Genomic DNA, 12,689 nt, shown 5'->3' with positions numbered 1-12,689 from the left:
TAGGTGAAAAGGAAGATCTTACTTTGCCAGCAAAGCTGGATATTTCTAAAACAGATTGTGAACAACTGTTTTATGATCCAGTGGTCCTCTTTTCAAGCTAACTTGCACTGAAGCTTCCCTCTATCTTACGGGGGTTTTGGTGTCCTACTTCAGTGACTTCAAGCTGGCTTGTTGGCAGAGGGGTGTGTGCAGCAAAGGCGACGAAGGATTCACAGTGGTCCGAGACATGAATTCAGGATAAAATTTTCTGAGTGTATGCGGTCTTGAGACCTTTTTGTTTGGTTGTGTTTGGTTTCTTTAAAGAAAGGTGATTCTTCCCCCTCCAGTTTTGAATCGGCTGGGAAGATAGATTTCTGATCTCTTAAATTGTTCCCAGTCCTTCCTAATAATAGCTTTGGGGGTTGTCTGGAAATAGCTTTCTGATAGAAGGCTAAAACCTCTTCTTCAGGGTAAGGATGGCATCCTGTTGCCTTCTCTTTTCTTTTGAGATTAGTGTGGTGGTTAAATTGCGTTCCCCTGGAGGCTCACATAAGTATCTTAGCCAAATGAAAGACCAAAGCTGCTCAGCTTGCTGACTGAAGTTAATATCTGTGCAACTTGCTTTGCTTTTTGAGAAAAAAAAAAAAGTCTTTCTTCTCAGGATTGTTGCTCGAGGCCTTTGTTATCAGTGCATTTCCAAATGAGCTTTTCTGAGAGATGCAGATTTCAGGCCCTCCTAGGAACAAGGGGCACATGCATTCATCGTTGCACATGTCAGAAACTTTTGGACTGAGTTGTTGAAGTCAGAGCTGTGGTCCAGTGTCTAGATACACGTAGGGCTGACAAGCAGCCTGCTTACAAACGAGGGAAAGAAATTGATGCTCTTTTTTTTAGATTGGAGCAAGTAGCACATTGTCGTGGTTTAGCCCCAGCCGGCAGCTAAGCCCCACGCAGCCGCTCACTTACGCCACCCTCCCCCAGTGGGACAGGGGAGAGAATTGGCAAAAAACTCGTGTGTTGAGATAAAAACAGTTTAATAGGACAGCAAGAGAGAAGGAAGCAACAATGGTAACAACAATAATAATACCAACAAAGGAATGTGCAAGAGCAAGTGATGCCCAATACAGCGATTGCTCACCACCCGGTTCTATTCTAATGCAGCTATTCCCACTCCCCAGCTAACTCCAGTTTATGTACTGGGCATGACGTTATATGGTATGGAATATCCCTCCAGCCAGCCCGGGTCAGCTGTCCCGGCTGTGTCCCCTCCCAGCTCCCCGTGCACCCCCAGCCTGCTTGCTGGCAGCCCAGCACGAGAAGCTGGACTGTCCTTGACTGCTCAGCAACAGCTCACGACATCAGCACGTTATCAACATTTTCTCATCCCAGATCCAAAACACAGCCTCACACTAGCTTCTGTGAAGAAAACCAACTCTATCCTGGCTGAAACCAGGACACACATGAAATCAGATTTTTATCTGGGGAATTTCTTCTAGTCACACGCATAGCAGGAGCAGCAGCAAGCAGGACCTCAGGGCCTAGCCGCCAATACTGTGTTCAAAACTCGTATGTTTTGAATGTGAAGCTGCAGAGTGAAACTGGAGACAGTTTCCTTGGGTTGTCTGAGCCCACATTGCTTTGGTGAGAAATCTTATAGCTCGCTGCAGAGCAAAGGGCAAGGATGGTCTTATGATAAAAAACAAAAAAAACCCAGCAACTAAGACTGAGTCAGGAATCCAGACTTTTTGAGTCTGACTCCGATGCTGAAAAATCTTAGCTTTAGATAGATTGCATAACAGCTTTTCAATGGTGGCCACTTACTCTCAAGAGGGATGTCTTTTGAGCTTCTACTTAAGCAAGTCTAAGTTTTTAGCACTTTTTTTATTCCAGCCATATAGTCTGTAAGCATTCAACACACACAAAATTGTCACTGCTTCTCTAGGCCAATGGGATTTTCTCACTCTTTCAGTCTTAGCTTTGCAGATGTAGATTGTCATCTATTAGTTTGCTTTTAGTCATGTTTTGTGTACATCCCAGGGCTCTACCAGTCACGTATTGAAAGCTAGTGCTTTTGCCGGCTAGTGAGAATGAGTATGGTGCTTTTGAAAGCTTAAACTTTTTTTTTTTTTTTTTTTTGCTATTCCAAACTCCCAAACAACAGACACTGTCATGAGCTTTACCTTCAAGAACTAACTCCATTGATTGCGGTGTGTACCATGCTTTGAAGAAGCAAATTGTTATCTGAGTGAAACATGTTATTTCAGGTAGGATTTAAATACCAAATAAGAACAAGAAAGAGTCAGAAAATAGACACAAGTAGACTTGCAGAGAACAAAGTGGGTCTGAGCCTTGCGTGTTTGTTCATTATGGTTTTTCCTGTATGATAATATACCTTTGTCATTGTAAAACTTAGATCTTTGGCAAATGAGGTACCTAGCATACAGATAACAGTACAAGATACCAAGTCAGAATTTCTAGACCTTCCTGAGTTTAACAATGATTAATAACATGTGTGGGGTTTGTGCTTTCAGATGGTCAATGAATCTAGTTGGAGCAAAGAAACATGAAATAGGTGTTTTGAGTCTGAGATACTAATGAATAAACAGGGTACAGAAACTGGCATGTCAGTTCTGAGCAAGAGTAGCAGGCATCTCGTGGATTTCTGAGATCCAGTGTCAGGATGTTCTGTGTGTGTACTTGCATGTCCTGATCACACAGTGTACATAACACGATCTGCTTGGGTAAGAATAGTCTGCAGTTGTTGAATCTTACTCACAAGCAACATGTGGTGCTGTGTGTCTTTTAGAAGAATTTCTAGAGTGCCAGTTGCCTTTTAATGTTTAGATACTCCTTTACAGTTTTATATGTAGTGTAAACTGGTTGCTAGAGAGTTAAACTTTCTAGTGATCTCTTTTAATGTGACACATTATGTGAATATAGTGATTTCCTTCAGAGATGGATTTTCATGCTTTAGCTGCTTGGGCCGTGGAAGGCTGGTGTGTTTGCTCCTCTCAGCTTGAATAATTTAGATCTTTTGTGGGTTCAGGTCCAATCATGGTAGTGTTACATGAGGCTCCGAAATTCTCCACGTTGGACTTTACTCTGCAGTTCTACAGCTCGGTGTGGGTTGACATATTTGTGACTGTGGTTGCCTTCCTTTTAATCACGTGCAAACTTTATGGGAGCTGGTTAATGTGCTCCTTGCTTTCTGTAGCTATCAAACATCCAACACTTTTGCAGTCTGGTTTTTATGATAGAAAGAAAACTTGAAACATATATGGTTTTTAAAAACCATGCTCTTACCTGGCGTTCCAGGCTTGCTGTTTTTCAGGGCCATGTTCCCCCAGATCACTTTGAACTTGCACTTGAGTGTTGAAATAACTCTAATAAGAAAACTGCCTATTTCTAGTAAAGTTTTGTATTGCGTTGCGTAGTCTAAGGAGGAGCAGAGTGCGTCCCAGAGAGCAGTAGTGGTGGGAGATAAGTGTTGAGGAAGGAGGAGCATGAACTGCCAGCATGAGAAAGGCAGCTTGCTTGGTGCCCAACTGTGCCCAGTAGAAGAACGCCAGATTTCCACCATGCCTTTAGCTTGCTTAAGCCTAGCGTGGCCTCAGGGAATCCATACAACTTACACGTGTATTGAAGGCCTGTTGAATTGACAGGCTTGCTGCTTGGCTTTCCACATCAGTGCTACTAATCCTCATAACCAGTTCTTGCCGATTCTATTGTGAGTCTCCTGAGAGCGTTTCCTCACTTTCTGGCTCCAAGGGTCAAGTCATTCCATGAGAAAACTCATTTTCATTTGAAAACAGCAATGTGTCTTTCTGCTTGATAAGAAAAAACTTGAAAATGTGATCCAAATTTACCCAAATGTCTGAGAAATCAGAATAAAAAAAGGTTGATTTTCTTCTCCTTGGGGGCATTTTTTCCTCTGTTCTGACTAAAGAATTTGGGATATTAAACTCTCAATACTGTTATCCATAGCACCAGGCTGTGATTAGTAGCAGACCAGACTGTTGTGTGGAAACACCGTTGGTGAGTTCCCGTCTCGAGTGGCAGGGTTGTCTCAGCCGAGCAGAGCTGGGCTGACCATGGTGGTGAGGCACAGTTGATGAAACAGCTCCAACTGAGGACTGCAGCATTATTCGTGCCTTTTCTGTTTGACTTTGCATAAACACAAGGACATCGCATATCCTGTTTGCTCTGGTTTTCCCATCTGTTTGGGAATAATAGAGATCAGCGGTTTTCTCTTTAAGTTCCAGAGATGAGAGCTGCTACAATGACAAACTGTTGTCTGAGCAAAAGCTGACATGGGCACTGATGGGACTGGCAGCTCTATTCCAGTGAACTTTTACGTGGATTAGGAAAAAGTGGAAAAGCAGAGAGGCAGTGGGAATTCAGCCTAAAGTGATGAGCTTTAAGTGTAGCAGCTGTGGATTTCCTCAGCAGTCCAGGCTGACAGGGGTTTTCCTGAAGTGGAGCGTTCAGCGGCTGTGGTTTTGTGGTATGTTCCCCTCCTGTTCCTCTTCCTCCCGAGGAGAACGGATGACATGTGACAGGAGATTCTGGTGGATCTTCCTGTTAAGGTGATCCCTGTTTTTTGTAGGGTTTGTAATCATCAAAACCTGTGACTGCTGGAAGTTGTCTGTATTAGTCAAATCTCCTCATGTTCCCCTCTGCAAACATACTCTTTTGTCTTTCAGTGAGCACAAAGATTCCTCGGAAAAGAAACACAAAGACAAGGAGAAAACCAAACACAAAGATGGCAGCTCAGAGAAACATAAAGACAAACATAAAGATAAAGACAAGGAGAAGAGAAAGGAAGAGAAGGTAGGTGTCTCCTGCGGGAGAGACAAGAGGCTATTTCTGATTTATACTACCGGATGGTACAAACTCAATGGGTTAAATGTGGCCTGTACTTCCAAGTTTTTATCAACCTGGAGAGAATTATCCCAGCGCTAATCCAGAGACCTGGTTTATGGAGTGCTAGATACAAACTTGTGAGAGCTTTATCTGCAGGTATTGTGAATGGAAAGAGTTCCACAGTGGAGCTGTATTCAGTGGCTCCATGTTTTTTTTTCCCTGCTACTTTTCATTTTGCCAAGCCTAGATTCAGAGACGAGGGAGAAAAATGTGTTCGATCACGTTCGTTCCCTACAAGAACAAAATACACACTTAACTCCAGTCTACTGAAGAAATTGGAGGGCCAGAAAATACTGAATTGACTAAGACTTACAGAAAATGTTGCCTTTTTGATGTGTCATGTAGGTCACTAAAGGGGATGAAGGTATCGTCACAGCGCCCTTTGGTTCCTTCTGCAAGTTAAATATCCTGCCTGTGTTGCATGTTGGAAAAACGTAAGGTGCTCTGGGCAGTGCTAATCAGCTCCTACATTTTATGTTTTTCAGATGAAATCCTCTTCTGGTGATACAAAAATAAAGAAGGAAAAGGAAAATGGTTTCTCCAGGTAAGAAATCAGGCTTATGATCTGAAAAAAGTAGCAGTTTGACTTTTAGGTGCTCAATGTTTGACTCCTCTCACTTGGTCTTGGGAAAAAATTGGAACGCTTTTGACCCATTCAGGCGATACGTTCTTCTCAATTATGGGAATTGGTAATTGATCTACTTAGTAACTTGAGACGGGAACTGGTATCTGCCTGCACATGCTGGGTTTGTCCAAGTATTAAATAGTTTAATTCTGCCAGGGACAGATTTAACTATGCAAACATCGGTAGCTGGAGTTGAAAGAATCTCTCTTGTAAAATTGGTATTTGAACACTGCAGGCAGTCTTCTGGAGACAGGGCCTTGTAAAGACAGTCCAGATTGCTTCCGAGCGTCTCTTCTGTGACTATAGCCTAAAGCCTTTGCAGTGACGAGTAAGGAGGGTTCTTGGGTAAAATCAGAAGCACCTTCAGAAAATGCTTAGATGTCCTACTCTGCTCAATTCCAGCTAATAACAGAGCCTCCTGGACTGAGGTGGTGTATCTGTCATCACTTAAGTAGTCTTACTAAAAACCCGAAGTGAGCAATTGATAGAAGAGTACTTTTTCTTAGTAGTTGACCGACTAAGATCTCTTGTGACTTGTTTAAATCCAGCCATTGGTATTTTTTAAGGCGATAAACGTGTTCCACTGACTTACTGCAAGGCCGTGGTATGGTGGATGCATATGTTCATATCTGTTGGTCAAGAAAAACTTTCAATCATGTGTCCAGTTTTATGAATCCGCTTCAGAAAAAAAAACAACCTTCCAGTCTCACCATGTTCTGAGGATGCAGAGAGGTTGGGAGAAGACACCTGCCTCATCCATGCCTGTTATGTTATTCTTTGCGTACTTTGAATGTGCCCTCTTGACATGAGTTCCTCCATCTGTTTCATTTTCTTACTCCTATTTAAAAATGCAAACGAAGTAGTTCTGCTTGGCGCAGGGAAGAGGCGCCCTCTCCAGGCCCTTTTGGGGATACTCTGGAAATAGAAACCAATGACATTTAGGTGTTTCGTGATGTAGGAGACAGTTAATAACAACCCTTTCTAGCCTCTGCTATCCAGCAGAATTGCATGCATGTGCTAGTCTCAGCAGGGATGTCGGGTATTCTCATATCAAGGTAACTGGGTCCTCTCTAGGTCCGAGAACACTTTTTTGTGTGTTTGAGTAAAGCCTGGAGGAGCCATCACAATTGTGCTTTCTTCAGGGCCAAAAGCTGCCTAAGAGTAAAGTAATTATTTTCTTTTTTCCTGCTGAAATATTGTTTTAAAAATTCACCAGAGAAAAATGTCCTTGCTCAGATGGTTTTGATTTTCTTCCTTAAGACTTGGTACGATGAGCATGTTTAGTCTTGGAAACAATGCAAGTCGATGATCAGCTTGGTCATACAGCTTCTTTCTTTTAATATAATCACACTTTCTTTCCCGCTATTACAAAATGTTGCAAAATATTTCAGTGTTAAAGTAGACTAGATAAAATTCCTAGCAAGTTAATAAACAGTAGTTCTCGATTTCTGCCTGGAAGGGAGAATAAATTAAGTGGGACAAATACCTCTTTTTCCATAGATGTTTTGCAACTAAGTGCTGCAGACTTGTGTCTTAGTTAATCATAGGCGATGCCACAGAAATGGCTTCTTATAGCAGCACGTATCTGTTTCCCCTGAGTTGCATCTGCCAGCGCTGCAGTGGCTTTACAGCTGTGAAAGAGCAAACTGCCTTGTTTTGCTTCATGGACACATTACCAGCTAAAATAAGACTCCAGAAAGTCTCTTGCTGACTGTGATCTACAGAGCAGAATGCTGCATATTTTTTTTTTTTGTCCCACTCCATCCAATTGCAAAATCCGCCTGTTGACTTGGAAACTGAGTCAATTTGATACAGAAATTGCTGATTGACTATGAATAGGGAAGTCCAAGATGGCACTGTTACTTTTTCTGCCTGAGTGGAGCAGTGCTAAGTGCTTCAAAATGTAATTTTGGACTCTTTCAGACATCTTTTTCTTTATGAAGATAAGTGAAATGCTTCTGTGAAATCTAGAAATAATGAATTTGTTTAAAGGGATGGTCTCTCTTGCATTCATACTCTATTTTTTTGTTCTCACTGGTGTCCTGGGACATTATGGCTGAAAACGTTGAGCCTAACTTCTTATTTGTGGTCTGTTGAAAGGGACGGGATTCTTTGCTTCCCGCAGTTTGGGCAGTGAGAAGAAACTGATCAGTTTAACTTTGCCAAATCTTTGTTTCCTTTTCTGGTTTTCACATGCCTCAATATTTAGTTGGCAAAAGATTCAGGAAAATAGCTTTCAAATCTTTGTTTAGTTAATAATCTTTTTCTCTCTTACCAGACTCAGGATATTGAATTGAAACTAAATAATGCCCGCTATTTGACTGCACGCATGCATGCATTTCAGTTTTGTTTTAAGTATATTCGAAAGTAGTGGATGCTACAGTTGTTTTTACTCAAAACCTCAAAGAAACACAGTGAAATCTAAGCAGTTGAAATTGATCTTGATATTGCTTGAGAAAAGGCAAATACATAGACTCTCAATGACTCTCTCCTATCTCTATGTGTGGCTATTCAGAGAATGACACACCTCAGGTCTTTGGGGTCTTAAGATGACAACACATTCCAGGACTGGAAGACAAGCCCATTTTGCAGATGATCATTTCTTAAAACTGAGTTGTTGCTGGTTTCCAAGAAACTTCCCCTTTGAAGTTAGAACCACCTTTCTTTGCTTCTTGTTGTAGTCCACCACGTATTAAAGATGAACCAGATGATGATGGATTTTATGCGTCTCCTAAAGAGGACTCCAAACCCCTGAAGAGACCTCGAGAAGATGATGAGTAAGTGGAATGGGTGCTGATGGCGTGGATGTTTGCCTTTTAGTTTTATAAAGATAACAGTGAGGAAGCAGGTGGGATTTCAGGTCATCAGCACAGACTTGTTCAGATGAGTGACTGGAGGTCTGAGACCAGACTCTTTGTGCTGTTATAAGTGGTCAAACATTGGAACAGGCTGCCCAAGGGAGGTAGTGGAGTCACCATCACTGGAAGTGTTCAAAAAACGTGTAGACGTGGCACTTCGGGACATGGTTTAGTGGGCATGGTGGTGTTGAGTTGATGGTTCGACTTGATCTTAAAGGTCTTTTCCAACCTTTATGATTCTAAGTTCTCTGAGCAGGGCAAGAATATTATTTGTGGCGTCCAAGGCAAAATACTATTACCTGCTTCTGCAGATGGTGCTGTGAAATGTTGCAGTGCTAGTAAATAAAAAAGAAAAAACTCATAAGTAGAGAAAAGACACCAATGAAGATCGTGAAACATAAATCTAAGCAATTGAGGTATTAATGCTAGCAAAGTGGCTGCAGTGGTTTCTGTTGGGTGAGGAAATGACTGCACAAGAGGAAGAAAATGCATTGTCAGCCTGTTTCAGGGTGGGGGGGAGGTTCGCCTAGAGTCTAAATATGTTGTGGCTTATGCTGAGGGTTTTTGTCTCTAAATCAAAAGAAAAATACACATGATGTTTGCTTGATATAGTAACCTACCCAGTAAAATAAAAGCCCAGTTACATCACACTGTGATCTGTCACCATCTATGTGCATCCAGCTCTTTAGATAGTGTGATCTTATTAGCAGTCTGGAGTTGAAGGGTTCCAAGGGCTTAACCATAGTGGCATTCTGTCCCTATGTGGTATTTCTCAGTTTCCAAGAGACATGGGTGTGACATCTTTTCTTTTGTGTAATCATTTTCTGCCTTCTGTTAAGTTTTTTTCACCTCCCATCTCATGTCTGTGATGGAAAGATTAAGAATTTGCCAGTAGTCAATTTTGCTATTGTTTGAACTAGTGGGGGATGCCAAAAGTGAGCCTTGTGGGCAGATCCCAGACTGATGACTGGAAAGGAGTGGGGGGTAGAACATGCCACTAAGCTTTTGCCTATTTATCCCATCCCGTGTAATCTCTGGGTGGCTACTAATGCTTTTGAATCAATTCTTCATGAAGGAAGATTTTTGATTCTGCAGTCTGAAACTTGTGGAGAAGAGGTATTCACAGTAACAGCTTATGGTTTTTAGGGTTTTGTAGGCTGTTTTGCTGGATAGGGATTATTCAGTCTCCCGAAAGGTTGGGGCATAAAATTATATTCTTTAGAAATCAAACACACCAGAGATATGGTGAACTTGTGTGCATAAACTTTGTTTATGTATGACTTCTCTTTGGGGTTTTTTTGTACTGGAAAGTTGATTATTTTCATCAGCTAGTCTTTTTGTTCTCACAGTGCTGAGTACAAACCCAAGAAAATCAAAACAGAAGACATCAAGAAAGCAAAGAAAAGGAAACAAGAGGAGGAAGAGGTAATGTGAAAGACGAATGTATTTCTACGATCAAGAAGAGCAAGGCTGACAATTTGGTGTTATGTAGAGCAGGGGGAATCTGATTCAAGGGTGAGGAGGCAGGGGCCAATCTGGGGCAAAGCTGCATGTAGTAGATCCTCATCTATGGTGCAGGTTTAACTTACCTGAGCCATAATGTATAAGAAGTCAGGAAAACTTTCTCTCCTGCTCTTAAAACAGCAAATGGAGAAGATCCCTCCAGAACATGAACTTCCAGCCTGTTCCAGGCAATTCATAGTCCTTCTGTTAAGTGGCTCGCAGAGGGTAAAAGAGCCCTTACAACAACATCTGGTAATTGCACAGATGATGTAGCACAGTTCAGAAGCAGGGGAGGTGAAACCAAGATTCGCTGCTAGAAAGTCACTTAAAGCTTTTAGATGGAGCCTACGGTGGAAATTTCTTTGGAGAGGGACTTTTCAAAGAGAGGTTAGCCATAATTTGAGACTAATGAACTACGCTCTGCATCTAGCAAAGATACCCTTGTGAGGCACGTGTTGCAAGCACCTCCTGGCAACGTGGTTAATTCTTCCCTTCAATGAAAGAGTCTCTGTAGTGAGCATATACCAGTACGTTCCCAAAAGCTGCCTCACAGTGGTGTAGGTGTGCTCTATAGTGTTTGCCAGACTAGATACACTAGTGCAGGCCAAAGAGGGTGTTTCTATAACTAAGCAATCATGTTACAATGGCCCAGACTTGCTGCTTATCAGGGGAGGCAGAATAACTGGCTTTGTGTGCCCCTCGCATGTCCCAAACGTAAAGTAAAAGAATTTGGCTTAAAACATAAGTGGGACCATAATAAGTGGGACCATAAGCAGACTTTGACTTAATAGGATGATTGAAGAGCGTTTTTATGTCATGAGGCCATGGGAATTCAGTTGTTTGTGATGGAACTTATATACCCCAAGAGACAATCTTTTAGTTTTAAAACATCTTTTCAGCGTGGGGGGGATGTACAGTAGGTTGTTCTAACAAATTCTTACTCATTTTGCAGGACAGCAAAGCAAAGAAAGCTAAGAGCAAAGATAAGAAAGTCCCTGAAGCAGACAAGAGAAAGAAGCCGAAAAAAGAAGAGGAGCAAAAATGGAAATGGTAACTATATATCAATGATGTAGGCTACCCTCTGCACCTGGACTTCCCCTGTTACCTCTCATGCGGAGTAAGCACATCTGGCTTTCTCTTTTGTTGATTCGTGAAGATTTGTTCTGAATAATCGGCTTACTTTCTGGTAAGCTCTAAATAAATATCCAATTCAGTACGTTCATCTTCTGAAGTAGAAGTGAAATACGGTTTTTTTGGTATACCTAAAACAAGAAATAAGGGTTTGCGGGGCCGGGGTGGGGTGGGGGGGTGTTGGTTGTGGGGGTTTTTCCTATCTGTAGAATGTAGAGGCTACCTATAATGATCAGATACCAGAAGTCTTGTGCCCAGAACCTGCTCCTTGCTGAGGCTCTTCAGAGCAATATGAAAACTTGTAGGCTTGGCGGTATCAGCAGGAATATATAAATATGTGCAGATATATTAACTAGTATTCTGGTAGATCTTATCTGTGTTATTCAGAGGTTGCAACATGAGTGGATGTCCACCTTTTTATTCTAGCTGCATGTCAACTGTGTGCCTCTTAAAACTGCTCCTGCCTCTGGCACAGAAATGAAGGTTGATCAAGTGACCAGTTAAGCTTGGGCTTTTTGGAAAAATGAATTTTGAAAATAAGTTTTGAATAGAAAGCACTTTCTTGCCCAGGATCCCGCAGTAACGTCGCTGAGCAACTGAAGTTGTGCTTTCACTGACTCTTAAATATTTTTAGAACCTTTTTAAAATAAATCTGAACTTTGTGGTTCATTTGGAAGAGAGGCCTGTGCTGCATCAATAGTGCTCTGTGTAAGACTTACCGGATTTTTTTTAACTATCTGCAGTAATTGAAACTATTGTTATTGATAGATTTGAGGAGCTATTACTTGTGCGTGTTTAAGTTTGGGCCTTAGTACTTCTCTCAGTTTAATGCATATGTAGTTTTCAAAGGCATGTGTGTTTTCTACAGTCATGCAATCTCCTGTAATCTATTTTATGAGCTTTTGGGGATGTTTCCATGAACGTTTTCTTTTCTCAGATCATTTGGCTATTTTTAATACATCTGTAGTGTTTGGGAATGCTTCTGCAATCTTCTTGAATCCTTTCAGATTCTTTTACCTCTTTATTATGACTCTTACTGATTCATCTTTAAAAAGAAAAATTCTTCTGTAGTGTTTCTAAGTCTTTGCATGTTTTCTCTTTGATTGTCACAGCTTCCTCAGAACATCACCACTTGTGTATTTTTTTCATACTTGTATAACCTCTTAGAAATCTGATTTTCAGGTCCTTCCCCCGAACCATCCTGATTTTTTTTTTCCCCCCGAGCAACCCACTTTTTTCTTGATCCCTTTGACAGCATATTTTTAATGTGCTTTGACATTGAGAAACTACAGGGATGTGAAGCAATAGGAAGCTACAGGTCTCCTTAAGCCTTAACAATCTATTGTCTTTTTGGCTTTGTCTCAGCTACCCTTGCTGGTTCTGTCTTAACTTAATATTCTGTTATCACAGCTCCCTCTTACTGTAGTCTGTATCCTTCAGCAGCAAACCTTTACTGGAAAGCCGTACTCTTCTCTCCTTGCCTGCCTTGGCAGCACAATCCCAGGTAGCTGTGTTAAGTTCTGCGATTTGTGCTTACTGCTGAGGAAAACTGCCTTTGAAAGCATGTTTTGCAAAATTTGGCAGTAGGTAACTGCATCCTTCTGCTGATGTTCCTGTTGTCCATCTGCAGCTTATAGCGTGTCTTTGCTGGACAGGGTTTCATTTGCACT

At 41.6% G+C, this 12,689-nt stretch overlaps 1 protein-coding gene across 1 annotated transcript in view; it reads left to right on the top strand.

The window, feature by feature from the left end:
* The window catches only part of TOP1 (DNA topoisomerase I), a gene marked incomplete at its 5' end in the record, with an annotated part of 67,777 nt that overhangs the window by 36,782 nt on the left and 18,306 nt on the right, over nucleotides 1-12,689 (top strand). The window contains 5 exons of the mRNA XM_082007384.1: nucleotides 4,683-4,809; nucleotides 5,388-5,446; nucleotides 8,209-8,304; nucleotides 9,735-9,810; nucleotides 10,841-10,938. Of these exons, the coding sequence (XP_081863510.1) occupies nucleotides 4,683-4,809; nucleotides 5,388-5,446; nucleotides 8,209-8,304; nucleotides 9,735-9,810; nucleotides 10,841-10,938 (456 nt within the window). The remainder of the gene's footprint in view (nucleotides 1-4,682; nucleotides 4,810-5,387; nucleotides 5,447-8,208; nucleotides 8,305-9,734; nucleotides 9,811-10,840; nucleotides 10,939-12,689) is intronic.

This window comes from Phaethon aethereus (assembly GCF_964289735.1).
Source record: "Phaethon aethereus genome assembly, chromosome: 16".
NCBI classification, from domain to species: Eukaryota; Metazoa; Chordata; class Aves; order Phaethontiformes; family Phaethontidae; genus Phaethon; species Phaethon aethereus.
Note: the sequence above shows the minus strand (reverse complement) of the source record. Positions and strands in the feature narration are given on the sequence as shown.